At 48.1% G+C, this 13,750-nt stretch overlaps 1 protein-coding gene across 1 annotated transcript in view; it reads right to left on the bottom strand.

The window, feature by feature from the left end:
- Ldlrad2 (low density lipoprotein receptor class A domain containing 2) overlaps nt 1–5,577 on the bottom strand; it is an 8,886-nt gene extending 3,309 nt beyond the window's left edge. The window contains exons 1-2 of the mRNA XM_028760023.1: nt 5,499–5,577; nt 2,543–3,001 (exon numbers count right to left, since the gene is read on the bottom strand). Coding sequence (XP_028615856.1) covers nt 2,543–3,001; nt 5,499–5,577 — 538 coding nt within the window. The remainder of the gene's footprint in view (nt 1–2,542; nt 3,002–5,498) is intronic.
- Nucleotides 5,578–13,750: the final 8,173 nt, after the last annotated feature.

Below are 13,750 nucleotides of genomic sequence, written 5' to 3' on the forward strand. Positions count from 1 at the left end.
ATATATATATATATATATATATATATATATATATAAAATAAATAAATAATACATAAATAAATAAAAGAATCTCAATAGTCCTGAACATCCTCTGCAGACTCTGGCTCCTGCCTTTGCCCTTATCACTGGTGATGCTACCATTCCCTCCTAAGTGGGAAATCTCTACTCAAGTGCTATTTTATCCTTCAGTTTACCTAGAACTGCAAACCTCCTTCCCCCGACCCCCATGGATGCTCAACCCAACTGACAGTCTGCCAAACCACTTATTCCATCTGCTACACACAGATCCATTTATTTGCTTAGCGCCTACCTTCCCTACCAGCAAGCCAGCACCCAGAACACAGGGCCTTCTCTAGTGCTTACCGAAGTATCCTCAGTGCCTGTGATAGCACCTGGCACACAGCAGGTGCTCATTTAATGTTTATAAATGACCACACATGAGGGAAAGAATGAGACTCAGTATACAGAGTCTGCAGACAGCTTGATTAATCCCATTCTGTGGATAAAAGCTAGTTTTAGAGCCAGGTAACCAGTAATCGCAACATTTGGGAAGCAAAGGCAGGAAGATCAAGAATTCAAAGCTAGCCTGGGCTACATGAGACCCTGTCTCAAAAGATCAAGGAACTGGGCAGACTGATCAGTGGGTAAAGTACTTTCTGTGCAAACATGAGTACCTACGTTTGTATCCCCAGCACCCACGTAAACTCTGGGCACAGTGGTATGCTCCCATTATGCTGGGGGTGGGATGTGAGACAGGCAGATACTGGAGACTTGGTAACCAGCTAGTTTAGCTGAAATGGAGGTCTCCAGGTTCAGTTAGAGACTCACTCAAAAAATAAGGTAGAATCCAGTAAGATGGTTCAGTAGGCAGAGGCACTCACTTCACACAGTAGAGGAAGAAACAACTCCTACCAGTTGGCCTCTAACCTCCAACATACGCACATTAGGGCACACTTCATATAGAGCCAGAGACTCAACAGGGAAGAGACAACACCTCCCATCCTCTCCTCAACACCCACACACATGCACACGTGTGTGTACACACAGACAATTCTAGGGCAGACCAAGGTGAGTGGTAGTTGAGTAGACACATGAGCTTGCCTGAAGGGCCAAGTAGCGCATAGCCAAGAGTTGGCCCTCCATCTAATCCTCCAGGACCTAAGGCAGCGCCAGAGGCCCCTTAGCCTTGTCATGGCCACAAGCTCCATGCTTAACTCTCTAGTCTGCAGACTTAGCCAGAAATGGTTGGAAAGCTCCTACTGAGCCTGGGCTCTGGGAGCCAGCCTCCTCTTCCTTACCGTAGTGACATCAGCATGTGACTCTAGACCTAAGGCAACCTGCAGGCCTAGGTACAGCCTTGGGCTTGATCTGAATTGAAAGACAGATTCCAGCATTCCACACCTCAGCTTGAGTCAGGCGTAGTGTTGAAAGCCTGGGATCTAAGACCTCAGGAGCAGAGGCAGAAGGATTTCTAGATCAAAGGCAACTTGGGCTACAGAGTAAGACCCTGGCTCAAAAAAACCCAAAATACAAATAACAACAGTAACAAAAACCAAGCTGGGGGTATTTCTTTAATTCTAGCACTCAGGAGGCAGAAGCAGGAAGATCTTTACGAATTCAAGGCCAGGCTGGTCTACAAAGCAAGTTCCAGGACTGCCATTGCTACATAGAGAAACCCTTTCTCAAAACAAAACATAAATAGCTGGGCAGTGGTGGCACACGACTTTAATCCCAGCACTTGGTAGGCAGAGGCAGGAGGATTTCTGAGTTCGAGGCCAGCCTGGTCTACAGAGTGAGTTCCAGGACAGCCAGGACTACACAGAGAAACCGTCTCGAAAAACCAAAAATAATAAATAAATAAATAAATAAATAAATAAATAAATAAATAAATAAAATCAAACCAGTTTCAACAAAAAGCTGTGACACACATGTGCTTTTTGAATGTCTCTCTTACACACATACACACACACACACACACACACAGAGTCTGTGGTCCCAGCACACAAGAGGCTGAGGCAGGAGGATGACTGTAAGTTCATGGCCAGCCTATGCTACATAGACCCTGTCAAGAAACAGAACCAGAAAACAAAGAAATCTGAAAATACTGTCAATAGAGGTGCAGAGAGGCCTGGGGTGAGCTGGCAGCCAGAGAGGGCCCTGCCTTGCCTAACTGAGTTTTAGGGGAGAGTCCTAGCGGAGGCCTTCACCAAACCTGACAGGTTGGTCCACACAGAGGGGCCAGTGTATGTATGAATCTGTGTGCAAGGAGGTACTGAAGTGTGTGGCCGTTTAGGGGAGAGGACAGTGAGTGAGTGTGTGAGGGGTATCTGCCAGCATGGGTTCAACTGTAAGTGAGGTCCACACAGTTTGGGTGTGAACAGGTGTCCTGTGTGAACCTCGTCCACGTGAACCTTGAACGTGTGGGGCTAGAAGGAGGCAGGATTTGTACATCTAGCTCGTTCCTAACTGGGACCCCATCCCCCTCTTCCTGTCCTCTCCTGCTCTAACCCTCACCTCACCCTAGACATCAGCCCCAACCCACCCAAGCGGAAGGAGGTGACCTCGCCCAAAAAGTCCACTCGGGGTTGGCGGCCCCTGGTGACCAGGCGCAAACCAAGCCAGGACCCCGAGGACATAAATGGGGCTGGAATGGTCAGACCACAGATCGGGGGCCCCAGGACCCGGGGCGCCTCCTGCGGGCCGTCATAGAATTGCAGGTAGGAGCCGGGTGCGCATGGGTCACGGGAGGATGCTTTGGCGGTTGGTGTGGCCTCAGTGGCCTGAGTGGCTGCGGTGGTCCTGGTCCGGGTGGCCGAGGACAGGCTATAAACCAGAAAGAAGCGGAATTGGAAGCGCATCCTGTCTTCAGGGGCTGCAGCACGCAGCCACAGCATGCAGTCAGTGTCCGGAGTCACGAAGTAGAACTTGCGCGAAGCCGAGTGCGAGCGCAGCTGCAGCGCGTCCCCCTGCCACGTCTGTCCGCACAGGTCCGTCAGGTCCGCTGCGGGGAGAGTGCAGGGGCGAGGTCAAGCGGGATCGGATCACCCCGCCGCCGCCCCGGGCCCGCCCTCTCTGAGTGATCCAGAAAGTCCCGCATCCTCTGTAAGCCTCATTGGCAAAACAAGGATGAATTTTTGTGAGCACTCTATGACTTAATTCAAAGTCGCAACTCCCAATTTAAAAATCTCTGGACTTCAGCCCCTAGGGTGGTGGTATCTACCTGTAAAAACCAATATTCTGAAGGGAGGAAGAAGCATGGTGAGTCAAGGCTAGCCTGGGTTACAAATCCAGACCTGTTTCTCAAAGGGAAAACTATAACAGTCAGGCCCAGCTAAGCACGCCTTTAATCCCTAGATCCAGGAGGCAGAGGCACAAGGATCTCTGTGAGTTCAAGGCCAGCTCTGGTCTTTAGAGTGAATTCCAAGATAGCCAGGACTACAAAATGAGATTCTGTCTCAAAAATGTGAGAAGAGGGAGGGAGAGGGACAGAAAAAGAGATAGGGAGAGAAAGAATGTAAATAAGGGTTTCAGGTGGTGCGTACCTCTGATCCCAACACTTGGGAGGTGGAGGCGGGATGATCACGTTGCTCTTAGCGATAAGCAAGTTTAAGGCCAGCTGAGATACATGAGACTTCCATCTCAATAAAAGGGTCGGGGATGATGATGTGTACACAGTATTATTTCTGAGGAAGCCACAGAATCTACAGACCTCTCTAAGATCAGATACTAACCCAGGGACTTCTGTGTTCACTACAGGAAGGACAATCAGAAACAGTCAACAGGCTAGATACAGCTGCCAGAAAAACAAATGTTTCCTGTCAAATTGGGTCTTGTCATTAAGATAAAAGACAAATGTTACTTTTCCAAGTATTTTGTAGGCTGAGATTGTAACAAAAAAAAAACCTCCTGGACATCTAAGTTTTCCTCTCTGCTCAGTATGTAATGAATTACTAAAGTGTCAGCCACCTCGGGTGTCTTGTGTGAGGATGGGGTGGATACAACTGGGAGCCTGCCCATTCTCCATGTCTCCCTGCTAAAGGAGATCCTAATCGCATCCCTGTGTTTGGGGGACTAGTGACCTAGTTCTGACCTATATGATTTAAGGAGAGGTCTGCTGGGAGTTTCTGGGGAATAGTTTTCCTCCCTGCTTTAAAGAAAGGGGGATGGGGCTGGAGAAATGGTTCAGTGGTTAAGAGTACTGGCTCCTCTTCCAAGGTCCTACGTTCAATTCTGGGGAGCTCACAACCATCTGTAATGGGATGCGATGCCCTCTTCTGGTGTGTCTGAAGACAGCTACGTGTATTCATTTTTTAAAAAGTGGGGGGGGTGGGAGACTGGTGGTGGCTCATGCCTTTAATCCCAGCACTTGGGAGGCAGAGGCAGGTGGATTTCTGAGTTCGAGGCCAGCCTGGTCTACAGAGTGAGTTCCAGGACAGCCAGGGCTACACAGAGAAACCCTATCTCGAAAAACCAGAAAAAAAAAAAAAAAGATGAAGAAGAAGAAAGAAAGGAAGGAAGAAAGGCCAGAAAAACAAAACAAAAAAAAGTATAGTGGCCCATACATTTAGTTTCAACACTCGGAAGACAGAGGCAGGCTGGAACTCAAAGATCCACCTGTCTTTGCCTCTGAGATCAAAGGTGCGCACGCACTATCATCACCCAGCTGGTACTTTCTCTTAAAGACTGAAAACAGCAGGCTAGGGATGTAGCTCAGAGGCACAGTGTATATCTAACCTGTGTGAGGCTGTAGGTACAGCACCCAGTATTGTAAAAAAGGAAAGACAGAGAGGCCTAGGTGAGAAGCTCCTTCTCCTTCCAGCTTCTAACAGCTGTTGACACAGAAAGTGACAAAAGTCAGGAGCCACAGCAGTCCTCTTGCAAGGATGAGGTTATGACATGATGTAACTGCTGGAATACCCATCCCTGGAATCACGTATGGTTGTTGTTAAGGATACAAGAAAGTCCTAGATTTCACAAACACTATTTAGTTTGATATCTCTTCCATTTTGTTTACTCATTTTGAGAAAGAAATTCATGTCACTCTGGCTGGCCTCAAACTTGCAGAGATCCCCTGCCTCAGAGTCCTGAGGAATGAGGGGACATGTACCACCACTCCCCAACTCTAGAATTTTTTTTATGTGGTCCTGGGAATAGAACCCAGGGTCTTAGACTTCTTAGGCGAAATGCTCTAACACCTAGCTGCAGCCCTGGCCTGCTGACTGCAGGAGACACAACAGAGTGGGAGCAATGACGTCAGAGGTGGGATGCAAGAATGCCCAATGCAAACTCTCACACACAGCCCCAGCTCCAAGGGCTACCCCACCCACAGCCCCAGCCCCAAGGGCTACCCCAACCCCAGATCCCTGCCTCTGCCTCACTTGCATCTCCAGCCTTCTAGAAGGGGTTGGAATAGACTCGAGAATACTAATGAGTGCTACCTGGGGAAAGCCTGGGAACCGGGGTCTCAGGTGTGCTCTGTCCAGGCCCTTCCTACTCACCTGTCCCCAAGGCAGACACAGTCAAGGTGGTTGTCCCCAGCAGGAGCAGCCTTTGGGGTAGCTGCCAAAGAAAAGCCATCCTGGATCTGTGCCCAGCAGGGGGCAGACCTGCGCAATCTCCTTTAGGGTCTTTGTGGAGACTGGAGTGCAGCCCTGACTGCTCCAGGAAGTGAACAGTGAAGCAGGCAGGAAGGCTCCTCAGATCTCCTCACTGTGTTTGGGCTTTCCCTCTCAGGTCTTCCTCCTTTGGATCAGAATTGCGTCTAAGGGTTGTCATGGAGATCTGGGGCCTCAAGCTGGAGAAGACAAGGATATCTGCTCACCCTTTGCCAGACAGGAACCAAGAGACTCAGATCCAGCTTAGCTGCAGGGCTTCTGGGAGGCCTCTGCTCTCCATGAGTTGCTGCTTTCCTAGATGGGTGGGGGGACTGAGCTTGAGAGAGGCCCAGGATACCAAAGGAACCTCTCTAAGGTCCTAAAGAGGCAGTAAGTGACGGTACATGGCACCAGGAATTGCTTCAATTTGTAACCAAGGGTTCCCGATCTGGGGTCTTTGAATTCCTAGTGCTCGGTGCCCATAGCTGTCTGTCTGTGACTAGCTATGTCAGGCTACTGGGTCATGGCTTACATTTTACCTCTTCAGATTGCTCTTCTCCAATGGCTTCTAAACCTGACTGAGCTCCCGACCAATAACACAATCACAGCTCTCTGAGTTTACCTTCTCAGCATTCTATAGAAATGGATTGATTTTCATGCGGTGGTGGTTTGAATATGCTTGGCCCAGGGGAAGTGGCACTATTAGGAGGTGTGGCCTTGTTGGAGGAAAAGTGTCACTGTGTAGGCAGGCCAGCTTTGAGATTTCCTAATGCTCAAGCTTTGCCCAGTGTGGAAGACGGTCCCCCTCTCTGCTGCCTGTGGAGCAAAGATCAAGATGAAGAACTCTCGGCTCCTCCAGCACCAAGTCTGCCTGCATGAGGCTATGCTTGCCACCATGATGATGGACTGAACCTCTGAAACTGTAAGCCAGTCCCAAATAAACCTATACCTTTATAAGAGTTGTAGCTGCCTGCGGCCACGGATAACTGGGTTCTTCTGAAAGAGGGGCTGGGAACGAAAGGAGGACGGAGGGCGAGAAGAGATGAAGCTAAGACAAGTTCTCTGATCAAGGCTCAATGCTTTAATGTTCAGCTCTCAATTTAAGGGGGAAGGCCCCACTCGAGCCCTTCCTTGTTTCAGCCAGAGATGGGTGGGATAATCCTGTTCTTGGTCACGGGTCACAGCTGGAGATATCTCAAGGCAAGCTCAGGGGCAGTTCTTCTTCTAAGTTCCGTGTAGCCAAGGTGAGTAACTCCACCTAGATCCTATCACTTGGGCTGTTGTGGTAAATGAGGTCTCTCAGGCCTGCTCAAGGCCAGAGGAAGGGCACAAGAATTGTCTTGGTCTTTGTAAGCAATAAAACCCTATCTAAAATGCATGTGTATGTGTTTTTAGACAGAGTCTGATGCAACCCAGGCTGGCCTCAAACTTGATGTAATACAGCCAAGAATGAACTTGAATTTCTGATCCTTATGCCTCTGCCTCCCAAGTGCAAGGATTAGTACTGTGTGTGAGGACAGCTCCTTACTCTGGGAACAAGTGGATGTTGCTGAAAGGTGTTGACAGATAAAGGGTTAACAATCCCAACAACCCTGAAGATGGGGCCTGAAATGTTTCCAGCTTTTGTGACTGGTGACAACCTTTCATATCTCTCATGACTCCCTATCCCCTGTCACTTGCTGGTGCTGAGGACCCACAGGCTAAACATTTGGTATACCTCGAGCTATATTGCAGCTCTCTTGAGTAATGATACTAGGCCAGGTATTGGTGGTATGCCTGTCACCCGCTCTGTCAGATCTATTCACCCACATGAGCCCACAGAGCAGGTACACTCACCTGTTTCCTTTAAATGATGAGAGTTCTGGCACTGGAAAGATGGCTCAGTGGTGAACAGTGCTTGGTGCTCTTGCAGAGGACTCCAAATTCACCTCCCAGCATTCACTGGGTGGCTCACAACTGTCTGTAACTCTGGTTTCAGGAGATCTGATGGCCTCTTCCAGCCTGGGACAATATCTACACCCATGTGCATATTCACACACACATATACATAATAAAAAAATCTAAGTAAATAAATGTTGAGGAATCTGAGCTCACATAAGGTTAGCATTGGGCAGAGTATTATTTGTGCCTTACTATCTTGATTCAGGTGACTTTTTTCCCCATGTATATGAGTACACTGCAGCGGTCTTCAGACAAACCAGAAGAGGGCATCAGATTCCATTACAGATGGTTGTGGGCCACCATGTTGGTGCTGGGAATTGAACTCAGGACCTCTGGAGGAGCAGCCAGTGTGCCTATGCACTGAGCCATCTCTCTGGCCTCCTCGCCACATTTCCTGTCTGCATGGCCCTTGCACAATGGTCTTCAGCTTTTAGTCTCTCACTTCTCTTTTGTACAAAATGAGGACAACACTAACATATCTTATTGGATTACTGGCAAATTTCATGTTAAATTAACAATGTCAATTTAGTTCTCAAGCTGGGTGTGGTGGCGCACGCCTTTAATCCCAGCACTTGGGAGGCAGAGGCAGGAGGATTTCTGAGTTCGAGACTTCGAAGCTAGCCTGGTTTACAGAGTGAGTTCCAGGACAGCCAGGGCTATACAGAGAAACTCTGTCTCGAAAAACCGAAACCAAAACCAAAAAGAAAAACCGTACATTGATGTCAACAGACATGGCATTTCGGAAAGGCATTGACATTTTGCAGGGACAACCAGGGAAGATCTCCCTAAGAGGGAGCACAGACCTGCAAGATGTGAGGGAATGTTGCAGTAAAGTTACTTAATGGGTAGAAGTACCTGGAAAACAAGCCTGACAGCCTGAGTTGGGCTCCAGTGTCCCCAGTAAGACACTTGGATATACTCCCACACATCTGTAATGCCACATTCCTACAGTGAGATGAGACAGGTGGATCACTCAGAAGTTTCTGAGCCGGTAATTTTTGTTTGTTTGTTTGTTTGTTTGTTTTGTTTTTCAAGACAGGGTTTCTCTGTGTAGTCCTGGCTGTCCTGGAACTCACTCTGTAGACCAGGCTGGCCTCAAACTCAGAAATCCGCCTGCCTCTGCCTCCCAAGTGCTGGGATTAAAGGCATGCGCCATCACTGCCTGGCAAGCCGGTAATTTCTTGAAGTCCATTATTTTAATAGTCTGATAAGCAAAGAGAGGGGTCACAAACATCCCTTTAGAGTGTATTCTAGCACTGAGGAGACAGAAATAGGCAGATCTCCGTTAAGTTGAAGACATCCTGGTCTATAGAGCTAGTTCTAGGGCAGTCAGGCAGAGCTACCAGTGAGAAACACATATTCTACATATACATACACATAATACACACATATACACACATGTGTTGTTTGTATGTAATGTGTGTGTGTACACATGTATGTGTACTCCTGCCAGTCAGGCTGGTTATAGTCTTAGAAGGTAGGCAGGAGGGATGTTTGAGTCTGAGGCAGGCCTGGATTATATACTATGTATCAGGACAGCCAGGAAAAGCAAGAGACCTATCTACCTAGAAGAAGAGGAAAAAGAAGGAAGAAGAGGGAGGAAGAAGAGGAGGAAAGGGAGAAAAGGATTAAAATAATGCCTTCTGCTGCTGTGTACGTCTCTGTCCCTGACTTCTAAATTCCTAACCACAAATATGACTTTGCTCTTAAATGCAAGTCTTGTGTATCCTGTATCTAGAAATGGGTCTCTGATCCAGAGAAAAAGACCACAATCTTAGGCACTCCAGCAAAGCAAGGCTTTCCTTCCTCAGAAGGATGTTTAGCTTCAGGTCAGGGGCTACACTGTTTTGTTTGTTTGTTTGTTTGTTTGTTTTTTAAATACTTTTTGTTTGTTTGTTTTTTCAAGACAGGGTTTCTCTGTGTAGCCCTGGCTGTCCTGGAAGTCACTCTGTAGAGCAGGCTGGCCTCGAACTCAGAAATCCGCCTGCCTCTGCCTCCCAAGTGCTGGGATTAAAGGCGTGCGCCACCACCGCCCTGCATACACTGTTTTTTTTTCCTTTCCCTTGCTCTGTGTAGGCAGAGCTCCCTCACTTTATCACATGATCTGTTGACTTAGAAGCACAGTGTGGTTGCTAAGCAGAGTGAGAAGGGGGTGTGGCCTTGAACACATACTTTGATCTTCAACTAATGTTACCTGGGGGAGGAATTGTTTTCCAGATGTCATCCTTACCAGCTTTAAAAATTGCTTTATTATGCCTATGAGCTTGTGGGTCTGGTTGTGGTTATGTGCAAGTGCCTGCTGCTGAACTTGGGGTCCCTCCTCCTCCTCTTCCTCTTCCTCCTCCTCCTCCTCCTCCTCCTCCTCCTTCCTTTTCATGTTAGGTTATGGCTCTGTCCCTTTAAGTCCCGATTTCACAGTCTGAAGAACTGAAGGGCCACAGTTTGTGGAGACTTGGGCACATATGACACAGGGGTCTTGGGTTCTTCTTCCTCTTTCCTCCTCCCCTCTTTCCTCACTTGCTCCTCCTCTCCCACCTTCTCCCCTGTCTGGTTGATTCTGGAGCCTTGCAGATGCTTCTGGCTGTGCTCTCCCTCAACCTCCAATACAAACCTTCTCAACCATCCCCAGGAGCACTAGAAGCATGCTCGTCTTCATTAACCCTTCACTGTCTACTGCCTCACTTCCAGCTCTCCCCATTGCTCTCCCTTCTGAATCTGCTCCTTCTGGTGTTTCTAAATCTTTGATAGACATTCTATCTCCTTCATTATCCATGTTAGAGAAACCAGAGTATCGTAGTGGACAGGGCAGCATTGTGTCATCATGTGTTCAGTAAAGCAAAGAGGGACAGGAAAGCAACTGGGAGAGGAAAGGCCCAGGACCTGAGACTGAAAGTAAATTACTAAGCCTACTAAGGCTATGTCGCACACCTTTAATCGCAGCACTAAGGACGCAGAGGAAGGTCAATTGTTGTGTTCCAGGCCAGCCTGTTCTACAGATTGAGTTCTAGGACAGCCAGAGCTATACAGAGAAACTCTGTCTAGAAAACAACAGCAACAGCAACAACAACAACAACAACAACATGAAACTCAGTTACTGGAAGAGTGAGACAATAGTGGTCAGCTTGTCCTCATTTGTAGAAACTCAGCCCCCTCATTCCCCAGGCTTTACACTGCCCTGGCTTGGGTCTTCATTATCTCTGGCCTATATTACTGCGACAGTCTGTCTTTCTGACACAGGGATTTACAGTATAGCCCAGATAGCCCAGGCACAACCAAACCAGGGCTGCAATTCTACACTGTCCGCCCTCCCCCTCAGGACTGTATTTTTGTTTTATGGGTGTTTTCTCTGCAAGTTTTAAAGTGTGCTGTGTGTATGCCTAGTGCCCACCAAGGCCAGGAGAGGGCGCTGGAACCCTTGGATCTTCAGAGAGACCCGGTAACCCAGGTTTTCTGCAAGAGCAGCAAGTGCTTTTTTGGGGGGAAGGGCAGGGGGAGACAGAGAGAGAGAGCAGAGATGGAGATCAAGAGAGCGAGAGCCTGCCGGGCTGTGGTGGCGCACGCCTTTAATCCCAGCACTTGGGAGGCAGAGGCAGGCGGATTTCTGAGTTCGAGGCCAGCCTGCTCTACAGAGTGAGTTCCAGGACAGCCAGGGCTACACAGAGAAACCCTGTCTCGAAAAACAAAACAAAACAAAACAAAAAAGATTGAGAGCGAGAGTCAGAGTCTGTGCAGCCCTGACTGTCCTGGAACTCACATGACTAAGTTGACATCTTCTTGTCCTGAGTCTCTTATATTTGCTTAGACAGTTCTTAGCCCTCTACCTCCCAATAGTCATATCTGCCTTGGCAACACACCTGAGGTTTCAATGGCCTTCATCATGGTCTAGATATATTAACTGAAATCATTATTATAAACTGAAATAAGTGAAGAAAGTAGAAGTTAAAAGTAACTGTCGTGTTATGTCTGAGGTAATTACTATGCTCTGCCAGAAATGAATCTTTCAAGGTTACTGTGGCCCTCATCTGACTTTGATGTGAGTTGTGGTCTTTGTGATTTTTGCCTTTAAAAATGCTGAGACTCTGAGGCAGGAGCCTGCTCTTCGGTTGCTGGCTAATAAAGGACTCACATTCTTTTTTGTTTTTTGAGACAGGGTTTCTGTGTAGCCCTGGCTGTCCTGGAACTCACTCTGTAGAGCAGGCTGGCCTCGAACTGCCTGCCTCAGCCTCCCAAGTGCTGGGATTAAAGGTGTGCACCACTATTCCCAACTGCAAGTGCTCTTAATGTTAGACTTTGGCACACAGCTTAGAACAGACACCAGACCAAATGGTTGTGTGTGGGGGGGGTTATTCAGGAGATAGGGCAAAGGTGGGGGGTGGGGGGGAAATGGGAGAAGATGTCGGAGAAAGAGGAAAGAGAGAGGAGAGAAGTGGAGGCTGACCATGACCACGTGGAGAGAGGCGGAAGGGGTTAGGGAAGGGGGGGAGAGGCTATAAGACAGAGAGAAGTTAGAGGCAAGAGAGCAAGAGAGTGGGGAGGAGGCAAGCAGCCCCTTTTATAGTGGACAGGCCTACCTGGCTGTTGCCAGGTAACTGTGGAGGTGGAGTTTAGACAGAATACTAACTTTTAACCCTCTGGCCCCTCCTCCTCTTAAAAAAAACATTTAAAATTATTTTTATTAATTTTAACTATGTGTATCCTGTGTGGCATGTCTGTATGTGGGTATCTTCATGTGACTGTAGGTGCCTGCAGAGGTTAGGTGTTGGATTCCTTGAAGCTGGAGTTTTAGGTGGCAGTGGGTGCTGGAAATTGAACAGGGAACCTCCGGAAGAGCAGAATGTGCTTCTAACCACTGAGCCACCTCTCTAACCCTATTTATTCATTCATTTATTTATTTTTGTTTTTTGAGACAGGGTTCTCTGTGTAGCCCTAGCTTTCCTAGTATTCACTATGTAGATGATGCTGACCTCAAACTCAGGGATCTGCCTGCCTCTGCCCCTCAAAAGTGCATGCCCCCCCCCCTCCAGCCCAGCTGATTTATTTTTTAGTGTGTGTGTGTGTGTTTGTGTGTGTCTGCTTGTTTGTATGCATGTGGAGAGCCCTTGAGGCTGCTTCGAGGACATATAGGCAAGAATATTTGCATTGGGCTGGAAGGAGGAGAGTGTAGGCTCAGACAGGAATATTTACTTTAGGCTAGGACAAGGCTCAAGTCGACTACAGCCGAGGTACGTTTTGTATTCCTTGTTATCTTGATCGTCCTGATAAACCCCATAGACATAGGGACCACAAGACTTTTTTTTTATTGCTTTGCTTGATCTTTGACTACTTTGTCTATGCCTTGTTTGTTCCTCGACTACTTTGTCTTAGAACTAAGAACTGATCCTACTCTTTGCGTGTGCCTAGAATGGTATAAAAGCAGACTGGAAAAAAATCAATCTGGTTCAGCACTGGTTGGAGTCATGTTATAATGATGTCTGATTGTCTTTTTCTTTTTAATCCTCCCTCCCTCCCTTGAGGCCCTGTTGACTGACTGAGCTGGCTTGGTCATAAGTGTACATGTGTGCAGTGTCTACAGAGGCCATACTGATCCCCTGGAGATGAGGTCACAGAAAGCTGTGAGCCAGCCAGTGTAGGTGATGGGAACCAAACTCCAGTCCTCTGTAAGTGCTCTGAACTCCAGCCGTTTCTCCACTTCTTTCTGTTGGCTCTTAAACTTACAACAGTGGCTAACATCAAAGTGGGCTCTGGCTGTCAGTCTCTCTCAGTTCCTACGTGTTCCAGTGTCCTCATGGCTGGCATACCCTGCCACTCTCTGGCCCAAGGCCTGGGCTGCCATTCCTCCAGCTTCTCTGATTCCTATATGTAACCCAGCCAGTTCGGCTCTGCCAGTCTCTGGCTCACGGCCACTGCTCTTGGCTACTGACTCTCCTCTCTCCTTGCCACCCTGTCTCCTCACAAGGTCCAGTTCACTCTACTGGCCATAACTACTGTGAACTGTTCCAGATGTCTCTGCCTCTGCTCTCCCTCATATCTACAAGAAGCCTTCTCCTTCATCCCAGACTGCCTCTTCAGTTTTACATTCAGTACAGCTGTCTTCAGACATACCAGAAGGCATCCGATCCCATTACAGATGGTTATGAACAATGGAATTGAGCTCAGGACCTCTGGAAGAGCAATCAGTGCTCTTAACCACTGAGCCATCTCTCCAGCCCTCATTC

The sequence above is a fragment of the Grammomys surdaster genome, unplaced genomic scaffold (genome assembly GCF_004785775.1).
Source record: "Grammomys surdaster isolate TR1022 unplaced genomic scaffold, NIH_TR_1.0 126313, whole genome shotgun sequence".
NCBI classification, from domain to species: Eukaryota; Metazoa; Chordata; class Mammalia; order Rodentia; family Muridae; genus Grammomys; species Grammomys surdaster.